The following is a 14,045-nucleotide window of genomic DNA, read 5'->3' as shown; positions in this document are numbered from 1 at the left end:
AAGACAAATTCTGGCGAAGATTTCCTGTTTCAATTACATGGAAGATAGATAATTTTCTGAGGTAGAACAGAAGCCTGTAGTTATATAGAGTTCATTCAACTTTCATAGCGTGTGCTAAGCTTAAAACGTTAAAGTTTTAACTTTTGGCAAGATGTTGCAATATCCTTCATAATCGCTTTCCTTTTACAAGTATCATAAGTTCATAAGATATGTTCCATAAGTTTGTCACTTGTTAATGAGAGCTTGTCATGAAGTGACGTGGGTCAGAGATTCTCGTAAAGCGACGCCTGGTGAGGCGCTGTCAAAGGCTTAAACTAAATAGAGAGGACTGCAAAATCGAGTGTAGTCAATTCTCACTTGTCGTTCTCGAACTAGCTCGAGCTGTAAGTCTCTAACATCAAAGAGAATAAACCAAGAGGAGCAGAAACTTTGGAAATAGGGACCGGCTCTGAATTTGGAGAAAGTAGTTCCGGTTGTTCACGTGATCGTGTTGTCTGCTTAAAAATTATTTTTTGTACGTTAATGGTCAACATAATTTAACCAATAAAAGGTGTCGTTGTTTAGCCAATCAACAAAAACCGGATCTAGTTTCTCCAAAACCTTGGCCGGGCTTTTCAGAAGCCTTGTGAAAGGCTGAACTTTCTGCTCCTCTAGGTATATTCTCTTTGCTAACATTTCGGTATTGGTAGTGTCATACTCATGGAAGATATCTTATAAACTTATGCAATTATGACGAAGCTTAGGCGACGCTACCATCCACTTGTCCATGTTTTTTTTTCTTCTGAGGAAACCAGCTAGGGCTATCATCGATCGAGTTCTTCTCGTTAATATCTGAAAAGGGGGCGTGGTTCGTGGCACCCATATTTCCCAGGAAATAAAAACTCATCCTGCCTAATTATCCACGGATGTCAGCCGTTGCCTCTCTCCGCCCCCATTTCCCAAAACTCCGGGTAGTCTAACCTTTGCTCCTGGAAACCCTTAACGAGTGTTCGTAACTTTTTGGCCCAACTCGTAAACGCTGATCTCGATCAGGGTAATTGGGGCTCCCAGCCGAAACTTATTACTCTCTATCCCTCTGCCCAACAGCGATACTGTTTTTATTGCTTTAATTAAATATTTAAGAGCCATTTTGCAAACTTTGTTCTTGTTTTCTCCGTAAATTGATTTTTAAATTTTCATCTTTGTAGGGAAAGTATCCAGCAATTTCAAGAGAAAGGTTTCACGGTGTTGCAGTTCTTCGGTCGGTGTGGATTCTTTAGCATATTATGGGTGGCCACCAACTATATGTTTGTCCACTCTCTGCGACTGTTGCATACCACCTTCGTGGTGGCTCTCTATTGCTCCAATGTCTCTTTTGTCTACCTCCTTTCTTGGGTAGTTTTGCACGACCAATTCGTCGGAATACGGGTAAGTCAAGTTTAAACTAAAGGCGAATTCTTTGGGTAAATATTTTTTCCTAACCCATTACCTGATTGCCAATCTCTTGGGGCACTGCTGTAAAGTTGTAGTTAGGTGTTGCCACGCGGAAAATATATATTATCAGAAGTATATAATACTTCTCTTCGAGAGAAGTGTACCACAAAGCGGGGTAATTGTAACATGATTATTCCTAACATCAAAACATTTTGAGCAAGGTTATACTAAACCGCATCACATACGCGATAAATAGTTCCCTCATCATTACTCTATTAGCACTTAACTATTCGCCAAGGCGCACTTGTGGATTTTTGTCCCACGTAAATACGAGGTTTGTGGGTTGATTGCTGAGGATATAGTACCAAACAGTTTTAGAATGCACCCCACAGAGCAAAGCCCATCTGAACTTTGATGAGCAGGAGAGGAATCAAAATGGTTGAGCTTGGGAAGAATCATGTTACGTAACTAAAGTATTAAGAGGATGCAAAGCGTCATCCTCACAGGCGTGCGCACGGGTCGGGCAGGGTGGGCCCTGGCCCGACATGAAATGTTTCAAGGGGGCGCAAAAGCCGGAAAAATAAGGACGCAAAATTTGGGTATTAGTTCTGCAGACTGCAGGAACATCAGCGAAACGCCGAAAGGGAACGGAAATGTGAATAACAGAGCCACTATGAGAAATGCGATGGTCAGACGGGGGACGGGAAAATTTTGTGTTCTCTCGTATAGTCTCGGGTGTTAACCCTTACAAAAATCTTCTTTAGAACTCTTTAGAAAATTCCTTGGGAAATTTCTTTAGAAATCCTTAAGGAGTTCTTAGGGAAATTGGGGAATATTGGTTTCTTTTTCTTTGGAAAATGCTTTGGAAATAACTTTGGAATTTTCTTGGGAAATAACTTTGGAATTTTCTAGGGAAATATCTTTGGAATTATCTTTGGAATTATCTTGGGAATTATCTTTGGAATTTCCTTGGGAAATAACTTTGGAATTTCCTTGGGAAATAACGTTTGAATTTTCTTGGGAAATATCTTTGGAATTTTCTCGGGAAATATAGGGAAGATTATGGGGTAAATTAATCTAGCCCTCTAGAAACGAGGATAGTTCTCACATGCAGAACCATATCCCAATGCAGGGAGTGCAGTTCTAATATGCTGAACAACACTTCTTATAGCACGGGCAGTTCCCGCATGCAGTGCGAAACTGCTTATAAAGTCAGACATATAATCGACTTAAAAACATCCGTAAACGGCAGAAAGTTTTAATCTTGTGCAATTGTATGGGTTACTAAGGGGGTTTTGGAGGCTTCAATGGCCAAGCAGTAGATACATATGTAGTTGTTAAGTTTAATAATGTATTTTCACTGAGAGTTTTTTGAGTACCAGAAACGCGTTTAACCTAATTTTATCTACAATATTTTTTAAAAAATATTTATTTGGGACTCTAATTACGCTCGAAATAAAGATAAAACATGTCACAAAAGAATTAATTTAAGGTTAATTTTACTTTTCAAAAGCGAAAGTTTCGACTGCCAGCTTATACTCCCTGCATGTAAATCTAAACAACACGATTTTAATTACGTGTATTTTACTTTTAATTTAATTTATCCTTTGCATAAACACCTCACGAATTATTAAAGGAAAAAAAACGAAAATAGGTAAATATGATAAACCATTTCAGCAATTGCTGAGCCTTAGCTACGGGACAAGCCTTTGTGAAACGTTTTTAATTATTTAGCTATCAAGTCAATGCCTATGCAGGAAAACTTAAGCAAAACAATTTTGGGTAAAATATTTTGAGATAATTATATGTAAAGCATAATTGCTAATATATCTGCTGGTCCTTTGAAATTCATCTCTAGAATTCTAAACGAATTTCATTGGAAAATTAACCCCTGACCTTCTTTGGAAATTTATCTCAAGATTTCCTTAAGAATTTCGTTGGAAAATATTCCATAGACGTTTTTTGGAAATTTATCTCAATAATTCCTATCGAATTTCTTTGGGAAATTAACCCTAGACTTTCTTTGGAAATTTATCTCAAGAATTCTTTAAGAATTTCGTTGAAAAATATTCCACATACGTTCTTTGGAAATTGATCTCAAGTATTCTTGAAGAATTTCGTTGGCAAATATTCCCTAGATGTTCTTTGGAGATTGATCTCAAGAGTTTCTAAAGAATTTCTTTGGAAAACAAACCCAAGACCTTCTTTGGAAATTAATCTCTAGAATTCCTAAAGAGTTTCTTTGGAAAATAAACCTTATACATTCTTTGAAAATTTACCTCTAGAATTCCTAAGGAATTTCTTTGGAAAATATTCGTTAAACCTTCTTTGGAAATTAATCTCTAGAATTCCTAAAGAGTTTCTTTGGAAAATAAACCTTATACATTCTTTGGAAATTTACCTCTAGAATTCCTAAAGAATTTCTTTGGAAAATATTCGTTAAACCTTCTTTGGAAATTTACCTCTAGAATTCCTAAAGAGTTTCTTTGGAAAATATTCGTTAAACCTTCTTTGGAAATTAATCTCTAGAATTCCTAAAGAGTTTCTTTGGAAAATAAACCTTATACATTCTTTGGAAATTTACCTCTAGAATTCCTAAAGAATTTCTTTGGAAAATATTCGTTATACCTTCTTTGGAAATTAATCTTTAGAATTCCTAATGAGTTTCTTTGGAAAATAAACCTTATACCTTCTTTGGAAATTTATCTCTAGAATTCCAAAAGAATTTCTTTGGAAAATAATCTCAAGACATTCTTTGGACATTTGTCTCAAGACTTCTTTAGGAAATTCCAAAGAAAGTCTTTGGGAATTGTTCCTTTAGGAAATGATCCCAAGGGCTCCATAGGGTTCCAAAGAATGGCCTTTGGAATTCTTAAGAACATTTTTGTTAGGGGGTAGGGGCGCAAAATTAACTAGGCGGCCCGACCTTACTGAAAACCCTGCGCACGCCTGTGGTCATCCTTCTTCTATTAATCCCTTCTGCTATTATGGATAGCCGATTCTAAATTAAACTAAGATTGTTATATCTTGAACTGTTCTACTTGTACTAACAAATGCTAATATTTGTTCTTAGATTGTCGCTGTGATTCTATGCAATACGGGGATAGCCTTGCTAGCCTACATGGACGGGGTTAGTCGGGCTTCAACTTTAGGTGGCGTCGTCCTGGCCGCCGCGGCTGCTGCTGGATCAGCCGTCTATAAAGTAATTATTTTTAACTTCGCCTCAGAATAATGAAATTTTAAAATTCTTTTTTATTTGTAGGTTTTCTTCAAGAAACTAGTGGGTGAAGTGTCATTCGGCCAACTGTCACTCTTCTTTACGTTGGTGGGAATTCTTAACATCCTCTTACTGTGGCCTATCGTGCTGACACTGTACTTCAGCAACGCCGAAGCCATCGTCTGGAGTCACATGCCATGGGCTTCTTTAGGCGGTGCTGCCGCCCTTTCTCTTGGTAAGTACAATCTTTTCTCTAGTAATATCTGTAATCACGCAAAATGACATAGTATCTACATTAAGTTTTGTATCTAGACGGCTTAGTTTTACTTTTTCCCCAAGCATACATTGGGTAAAGGTCACGTTATCATTTTCTTTCTGACGATGGGGTTTTTCCTTATTTTCTGCGATATCCAAGCTGTTTACTCTTTCCCCAATTTTTTCCAAAGAAGCTAATCACTTTCCAGATTTCCAGTACACTTATTACGGACGGGTTACATGTAATCATTTTAGCACTGTCAAGGGTTTAGTTTTTAATGATTTAGCGCGTTCCAGGATATTTCGCTGAGTGAATGACCCCTCAAATTTTTTCTCGAACCTCTCATTAAGACTTTCTTTATTGTTTCCTTTCTTTCATACAAAAATTCTATATTTCTCAGTTGCCAATCTCTTGGGCAATTTCGGGGTCATCTGGACCTACGAAATTTTCCTTACTTTGGGGCTCGTCTTTGCCGTCCCCGCTTCTGCCGGTAAAGCGCTATTATTTCTATTTATTCAAGTGACTATCTGGGTTGTCTTTCAAAGGTTGCTTCTCTCGGACCAAAAACTTTATAGAGGACTAATTGAATTACTGTTATAGTTTAAGCTTAAGTTTATAAGATATGTTCCATAAGTATGATGCTTCCTATACTTCGCAATGCTAGAGACTTACTGAGAGCAAATTCGAGAACGGCAAGCGAGAATTGACTACATTCGGTTTTGCAGACTTCCATCTTTCTATTTAGTCTGTACTAAGCCTTTGACAGCGCCTCACCATGCGTCACTTTACGAGAATGTATGACGTTTCACCTACGTCACTTCATGACAAGCTCTCAGTAACCAGTGACAAACTTACGGAACATATCTTATGAACTTATGGTTTAAGTAAACGACTACTGGTTCTTATCGAGCAATCTTTCGAACACCGATGGTCACTTTTAACTCTTTTCTATCCTAAAAAACTAACTCTGACTTTCTTTCTGGCGAACTAACAATCTAGTCATCGACGTTTACATGTACGGGGTCCGTTTCGAGGGTATGAAACTGTCCGGCATCATATTGATAGCCGTCGGCTTTTTCCTGGTCATGTTTCCCCAGGACTGGCCCGACTACTTGACCCTGCTACTCAGGTGGCGCCGGAAACAGCAAACGGCTCATCAGGAAGCTCTGTCGGCTCACCGTTCCCGACTTCGGACACCTAGTGGTCAAGTCAAGTGAGTCTGTCAGTCCCCGCTGCTGTTTCGCGAGCCCAATCATAATGACAATAAAATATCCAAGAGAAACAAACAAAATAATCTCACGAAAACAAAAGCCAAATCAAAACTATTCAATTTTCCAACCGCCACTTTCATAAAGTTTACCAAAAGGCAATGCAGAAACTACCGAAACGAGATAGCTACTTCGAACTTAAAAACGAAGTGAGACTAGGCCTAGTTCGATCGGTCAGTGTGTGTTGGTCAAGTCGCGTTCGTCGGACTACGGCCGATTTCGCGTCCATTTCAAATTGCTGATCGTATGAAGCAAACTATAATTAGACTTATATCATAGACGACGAACTCATTGATGAAGACCCAGAGGGGAAAATGAAGTATAATGGTAAACCGCGCATCGAAAAAAAACGGAAAAATTTAACTTTTAGTATTAATTACATTTTTTAACTGTAAGTCGCCGTTGTGTTTGTTATCCTTATATAACCGTACGTAATTTTCAGGGTATAAGAAAATTTAGAAATAATTTTGTAGAAGGCTATTCTATTACGTGTTTTATCAAAAAAATACCGTCTGATTTGTTCAGCTGTCCTGGACAAGTCTCGAGAAATTTAGATATTAATTTCTTTTTAATTGCAAACTTCTAAAATAAATGCTTAAATTTGGTAATTGAGGTCAGAAACATCTGCAAGAATCGGGGAATTTGGAAACAGACCTAGAAGGTTAGGGAAAAGTAAGGGAACTTGAAAAATCGCCCCAAATGACAGTGGGATGGGGGAGTGGGAACCAGTGTCCTATTTTTGAAACCGAAAAACGCATTAGAATCCTTTTGACAATGGATAAGTTTGGTTTAAAAATGTTGGGGAAGTGTAGGAATTGGAACCATTCCAATAGTTGCGAAACCATAAACATAAGAAAGGAAAAACACTCAGGAAATTTTAATCAGTTTTTCATTAAAACGTCACTTTTCTCTAAAGAAAATTTTAAAAATTAATGTTCTAATTATTTATTTTAAATGGTAATGCCATAAATTGATAATCTACCATTAAGTTTCTACGTCTGAATGTGATCTGTACAGGACTAGTCTGTCCCCCCCTGGAACCTATAGCCCGTCTCACCCCAACCTGGTATTAAATTATATGAGACACTAGCGTCGTTATTTCGTTTCCATTAGTGTACTCTTAGTATGACACGCGAGAGGTGATAATTAAACCTTTTGCTTAAAAAACCATGGTAAAGAACTGGTTCGTCTTTTGCCTTGATTTTCTTTTGAAACTTAAAAACTTCAGTAGCATATGGGGTGGAGAAGTACCGCCGTGATCCGAGTAAAAAACACAGGTTGCCAGTTGGAACTAACTTAAAAGGAGAAACCCTGAACTAAAAATTCCACCCCTCCCCCCCCCCTCCAATAGAGTCAGACAACCCAAATATATACTTCTCCCTTAAATCGCTCGAAGCTTAGTGGCGCCACTGGGGAAATAAAGAATCTCTCTTGTATTTTTGACGCCCGATCTCTTAGCCTTGGCATTGACGTAAAGGAGGCGTTCCTTCAAAGAACTAACGATGGACACTTAAAGATGATTATGAGTTTATGGTAATGCCATATAAAAATCTTCGCATTTTTGGTGTTGACTTTTACAATTGGAAGCCATGGTTGAAGCCGTTAGGTAATGTGGTGGGAAATTTAGCAAAAGTCATAATAGAAAGCTATGCAGTGATGAAATATATTTGATTTAGAGGCAATTTAAATTCTCTGTACTTCGAAAATGTTTACAATTCTGAGACTTGTCCTACGAGGCTGCGACTATTATATTTCATTGCAAACTCTTTCAAACCCTAAATTAAATTAATTTAAATATATATTAACCTACTAATAATCTTAAAACTTTGACACCGACTTTGAAACTATATAAAGAGTATTATTAAAGTTAAATATATACTCTAGTCGTAAAATGTATTTATCGAGCCACAACTTCGTATTAATATATTAATGAATAAAGTCGTATAATTAGAAAATATACACTATTCTTGTAATGATAAATAATTAAGACTTGATTAAATAAAAAAAATCCAAAAAGAACATTAGTATTATCCATCTCGAAAAATGTCCGTAGTCGAATAATTAAAAAGTTTCAAAGTGGTGTTCAAGTTGCGTAAATGTTTTATTTAAAACTTGTATTTAATTAGCGCGATCCTTTAATCTATACTTGTCCTTTCTAAACTAATATTAATCGATTTTAATCGGTATTACTTAATTTTTAATTAAGTTAAATGTAGGAGTAAAAATAACAAAAGGAAATATATAAACAAATATTTTCAATCTAATAAAATAATGCAGGAGCCATAAAAATATATCTTAAAATAAATTTAATCATTATGTATTATAATATCATTCTTTAGGAACAGGATTTATAAACCATACGGTTACTATGTGATAATAAAAAAAATATATAAAATTCTGAAACCAAATAAAAACAAATCCCCTAATAATTAGGAATTTAATCAAATTAAATATTCTCTTCAAAATATTTAAATCTTTGAAAGAATATTCCCAAATTAATAAAATAAAATTTTTCAAAATATATATTAAAATTAAAGGGGATCGAAATACTAAAATAGTTAAATTAAAATTATCGATAATAAAAAAAAATAAGGAAAAACAGAACTATATATTTCCCAAATTCTCAATTCTATGTGCCAGAAGAATTTATATACCTAAATAAAAACAATAATAATAATAATTAAAAGTAATATATTTAAAATTTAATTATGAAAGTATTTAAAAAAACAAAATAATATATCAACATCGTTTAATTATTTAGAAATTATAGGGTTTAGTTTAAATTAACAGTAAATTAAATTATAATCAAAAGTGTGACAAGGGTTTTTAATAGATCTTAATTTATTTATTTATTTATTTATTTAATTAATTCTTAACTTCAGTTTTATCATTTAAATTTATTAAGTGTATTACATAAGAGTTTGACCCGCAATCACGTGATTTTCAATCCTGACGTGGTAGTAATTAGTGAATCAAATTTTTGTTATTTTGTTAAATAACATTATTTGAAAAAGTTGGCTTGCGTTACATCATTTAGTATACAGTCAACTCACAAACATTAGTTTAATAAATCAACAGGTTCCAATCTGACATGTGAAAGTTGTAATTCGCTTAGACAACGTTTAAATTTATCAAGTTTTACCATAAGTTCATAAGATATATTCCATAAGTTTGTCACTTGTTACAAACTGGAGCTTGTCATGAAGTGACGTAGGTCATAGACTCTCGTAAGGTGACGCCTGGTGAGGCGCTGTTAAAGGCTTAGTAAGGAATTAATATTAAAATGGACTGTAAAACCGCGTGTAGTGAATTCTCGAACTCTCTCTCAGTCTCTAGAATTACGAAGCATATGTAGTGTCATACTTATGGAATATACCTTATGAACTTGTAGAAATATATTAATTTTTTTCGTGAATACAGAAGGGAATACATAGAATATATTACCGTCACACTTTTGATTACCACTTTATTTAAAATAGACGCTAACAATATTAATGTTTGTTCGTACCTTAAAACCATACTATACAACATCCTATTCAACAATATTTTTATATACAGACCTACTAACAATAATTAAGTTACTAAATATTACTAAATGTTACAAAAAGATTGATAAGAATAACAATACGAAAAAGATTAGGGAAGAAAACTTCAAAATCGGTTATTGCAAAAATATTTCGTTGACAGATAAAATATTTAGGCGTTATTAAAAAAAAAAAAAAAAAAAAAAAAAAAACAGGTAGATGTTTGGTATATACGATAAACTGCGTGTCATCTGTTTTTATTAGAAAATGGGAGGTAGGTGTTTTGTACTACATCCCGTTTTAATTTATTACGTATCTGTTCTCGTTTAATATACTTTGCCATATACTTGAATAAAAGTATGAACATCGTTGTTTTCTAATAGTTAAGGTTAATTATTTTCCCTTAATTATTATGTTAATATATTCATTGAAAATTGCGAATTGGGCCTTTTTAGAAATATTGGTTATCGCGATCGTCCAAATCAGCGATGATTGAGGATTACTCTGATGACAATACGCAGTTTCTTTTTAAGACGTTTCGTTTCTACCTGTACTGGAATGTGGCGTGGAATTAAGCGTAATGTATTTTAAATATCTCTTCTGTAAAATTAACATTATTTTAATTTTAGATACAGGGTGTTTCTGATAAGTCAGGTATAAATTAAGGGGGATGTTCTTTGGGTGCTTTTGAGTCGAAAATGTAATTTCTGTGGCATTTTGCCACAAGGGACACTGATTGGATGGAGTATTGCATGGATGATCCCTTAAATTTAATTAAGAAACTGAAAGACAATGATTTCTAATTTAATTAAGGGGTCATCCCTAAAACACTCAAATCATAACTCGAAAACAGTTTCCCGAACTGCAAAATGGAGTTATATTTTCGACTCGAAATAGCCCAAAGAAATATTTGACGGTAGGAAAACTGACGTATCTGACATATTTCAATAAGTAGAATGCAATCTCAATTAATAATGATGGCTTTGACCACGTGATCAACCCCACGTGGTCAATCATTTTCCATGACCATTAGATAGTTTCATAAGCGTTTATTATAATTTTCGTTAAAGGGGCAAGGGAAATTAGCTTCCCTGTTTCAGCTTTAACGTCAGTAAACTGACGTGATTTTTTTTTCCCGTACTCAGCAGCTGGTTTATAGACCTTTACCGTAAAATGAAGGATGCGTATGAAACGTTAGCAAAAGTTTGTATTTATAAATTCACGGTGATTCGATCGTGTCGCTTTGTTAGCAAACCCTTTTGTTATTTTAAGTTAAATATGAAGGAAGGTAAGTAAATCCAAACAAGCCTCATTATCTTTTAAAATAAATAAAAATAATAGATAATAGATAATAAATAATAAATGAAAATAATACTAATAAATAAATGAGGAATTTATAAAAATAATAGATAATAGATAATAAATGAAATAATACTAATAAATAAAATAAGAATAAATAAAAACAATAGGTAAAAGATAGTAATAAATAAAATTAATAGATAAAAGATAATAATAAATAAAAATAATAGTTTAAAGATAAGTAATAAATAATAAAATTTTAATCCAATTGGTAACATATTTTTAAAATGGCATTGTATAGGTGGTGTATCAAATTGCGCAATACCATGTCGTTTCGTCTTTACCTTCTTGTGTGCCTTGGGTTTGTTTCTCATATTTGCCTTGCGGTCGAATTTGAGTGTGACCATCGTAGCGATGGTCAAGCATCCGCTCACCACTTCTTCCGTGGAAACCGGTGAACAGTGCCCAATATCGCGTGACAGCGGTCATAACAATGTCACCAGTCCGAATGAGGTGATGTGTAACGATGTTTTAAAATAATTTGTGCCAGTATTTTTAATTGATTTTTGACACGATTGGTATTTATTCATAATTTCTAATTAAAGGATGGTCCTTTTTCGTGGAATCTCTACCAGCAAGGACTTCTACACGGAGCCTTCTTTTATGGAGCAGCGGTATCTCATATACCCGGGGCATGGTTGGCCCAAATGGTTGGAGGCAAATGGGTAACAACTGCAAGGACTTTTCCTTCTTTCTTCCACCGTTTGAGCGTGTGATGACATCGAAAGGGTGTCTCATTCTGGTCGAATAGATCTGTGCGTTTGCTCCTTAGAGCTTACCGCATCAACGCCGTATATTTAGAAACAGGCCTACATGTCGTTTTCTTCGAGATGGCAGGAAAGATTATTGAAATTGCAAACTTTAAAATAGATATTTGTAAAACATAGGAGTGTGTATATCAAAGGCTTACTCTTTTAATCTTATATCAGGAATACGCACAGCTAATACAAATCTTTGTGTAGCCTACTTATCTAAGTTTTAGAAAGAGTTTGGTTGAGTTCTTCAAGGCTGATTTGACCAACCCCAAGCCATTAACCTGTTAAGAAGGTTCTATTCTAAACTCGGAACGTTTTAGCTTAATGGTTAACTCCTAATTAAGCATCGGTTTATTGAATATATTTCTTATTTTCCGAGTTTTATTCGAAGGTTTGCAAACCTTAATACCATTTTCATCTTGCTTAGGTTTTTGGAGGCGGCATGGCCATTTTGTCTCTCTTAACATTCTTAATCCCTGCCTCTTCTTACGCCGGTTTTGGGATAGTGGTTACACTTCGAGTTATTCAAGGACTGGCTGAAGTATGACAATGTTAAATGACATAGTTCAAGCAACCTCTTACGGACAAATATTTACAGGGTGTCTGCTATCCTGCCATGTACAATATGATGGCCCGATGGTCCCCGAAGAACGAGAGAAGCGTTCATTTGGGTATTACTTCCGTTGGGTCCATGTTTGGCAACATTGCGGTTTTCCCATTATCTAGTTATTTGTGTAAACACGGATTCTCGGGAGGTTGGCCTTCCGTCTTTTTCGTAACTGGTATGTGCATGTATTCCACTGTCTCGCCAATAACCAGAAACTTTACCAAATTATTTTTAATGTAGGAATCATGGGCTTAATTTGGTGCGTCCTCTGGGTGTTCTTGGGTTTCAATAGTCCGGAAGAGAACCCATACATTACTCAAACAGAACGTTTCAAAATCGAAAATACTCGAGATATATCGAAAAGATCTTTTCAAAATGTAAGTCATGTCAGAGTCGACGTCAAGAGCTATCTTACTTTTAATACCTTCTGCTCAAACGTATCTTTTATTTCAGTATTCAAGAGTTCCATGGAAGTCCATTTTCACTTCTAAAGCCATTTGGGCTCTGATTGCTGTTCGATTCGCGGCAGGTTGGGGTTACTTCACCATACTTACCGAGTTACCTACTTACTTGAAAACTGTTCACCATTTCAAACTTAAATCCGTAAGTGATATCAATAGTTCAAGGAGTTTATAAGATATGTTCTTTAAGTTTGACACTTCCTATACTTCGTCATGCTAAAGACTTACTGAGAGCTAGTTCGAGAACGACAAGCGAGAATTGACTACACGCGGTTTTGAAATCCATCTTCCTATTTAGTCTGTACCCGTACGGAAATTCTCTATATGTTTTCTATAGAAGCGTATAGAACCCTATTGAACATTATAAAAGTTCTATAAGCTCAATTTTCTCTATAGGATTTTCCATAAAGTTTTTAAAGGGCAGGTTCTAAGTAGTTTTCGTGTTCTCGGTTAAATGGAAATTTTATGGGATTTTGAAAAAGTTTCAAAAGGGTAGTTTCTAAGTAGTTTTCGTGTTCTCGGTTATATGGAAATTTTATGGGATTTTGATAAAGGTTGTAAAGGGTAGTTTCTAAGTAGTTTTCGTGTTCTCGGTTATATGGAAATTTTATGATATTTTGATAAAGGTTGTAAAGGGTAGTTTCTAAGTAGTTTTCTTGTTCTCGGTTACATGGACATTTTATGGTATTTTGATAAAGGTTGTAAAGGGTAGTTTCTAAGTAGTTTTCGTGTTCTCGGTTATATGGAAATTTTATGGGATTTTGATAAAGGTTGTAAAGGGTAGTTTCTAAGTGGTTTACGTGTTCTCGATTATATGGAAATGCTATGGGATGTTGATAAAGGTTGTAAAGGGTAGTTTCAAAGTAGTTTCCGCGTTCTCGATTATATGGAAATGCTATGGCATGTTGATAAAAATTTATAAAGTGTAGGTTCCAAGTAGTCTTTTTGTTGTTGACTACATCGAAATTTTATTATATTATGATAACGTTTTCAGAATAATGCTGTGGGTTCATAATCGAACTTATATCCACTTTTGGAAACTACCGAATATAATTAAAAAATTAAGTTTCCTACTTTTCTGACTCAATATATATATAAGATGGAACTGATTTTTTAACCAATATGAAGTTATACAATAATTGAACTTTATTAAATTTCAATTTGAGTGCACTTTTACAACTGTGT

The 14,045-nt window shown here is 34.8% G+C and overlaps 2 protein-coding genes across 4 annotated transcripts in view; both read left to right on the top strand.

Annotated features, from left to right (window-relative positions):
• The window catches only part of LOC149610522 (solute carrier family 35 member F3), a 153,187-nt gene extending 143,129 nt beyond the window's left edge, over window positions 1–10,058 (top strand). For 2 of the 3 annotated variants that reach the window (XM_089859693.1, XM_089859694.1), the window contains exons 5-9: window positions 1,188–1,407; window positions 4,487–4,615; window positions 4,676–4,865; window positions 5,287–5,376; window positions 5,886–10,058. In XM_089859693.1, the coding sequence (XP_089715819.1) occupies window positions 1,188–1,407; window positions 4,487–4,615; window positions 4,676–4,865; window positions 5,287–5,376; window positions 5,886–6,103 (847 nt within the window). In that variant the 3' untranslated portion in view covers window positions 6,104–10,058. The remainder of the gene's footprint in view (window positions 1–1,187; window positions 1,408–4,486; window positions 4,616–4,675; window positions 4,866–5,286; window positions 5,377–5,885) is intronic. The other variant, XM_089859695.1, reaches the window with a different exon arrangement.
• Window positions 10,059–11,220: 1,162 nt separating this feature from the next.
• Window positions 11,221–13,156, top strand: LOC149610521 (vesicular glutamate transporter 3-like). Its single transcript, XM_089858840.1, has 6 exons — window positions 11,221–11,490; window positions 11,583–11,702; window positions 12,220–12,333; window positions 12,391–12,574; window positions 12,640–12,776; window positions 12,853–13,156. Exons 1-6 carry the CDS (start codon window positions 11,392–11,394, stop codon window positions 13,033–13,035), a joined length of 837 nt encoding a protein of 278 aa, XP_089714966.1. The 5' UTR covers window positions 11,221–11,391; the 3' UTR covers window positions 13,036–13,156.
• The last annotated feature ends 889 nt before the right edge of the window (window positions 13,157–14,045 follow it).

The sequence above is a fragment of the Phalangium opilio genome, unplaced genomic scaffold, assembly GCF_054372755.1.
Source record: "Phalangium opilio isolate 3A_F unplaced genomic scaffold, DU_Popi_V2 ptg000329l_1, whole genome shotgun sequence".
Classification (NCBI taxonomy): domain Eukaryota; kingdom Metazoa; phylum Arthropoda; class Arachnida; order Opiliones; family Phalangiidae; genus Phalangium; species Phalangium opilio.
Note: the sequence above shows the minus strand (reverse complement) of the source record. Positions and strands in the feature narration are given on the sequence as shown.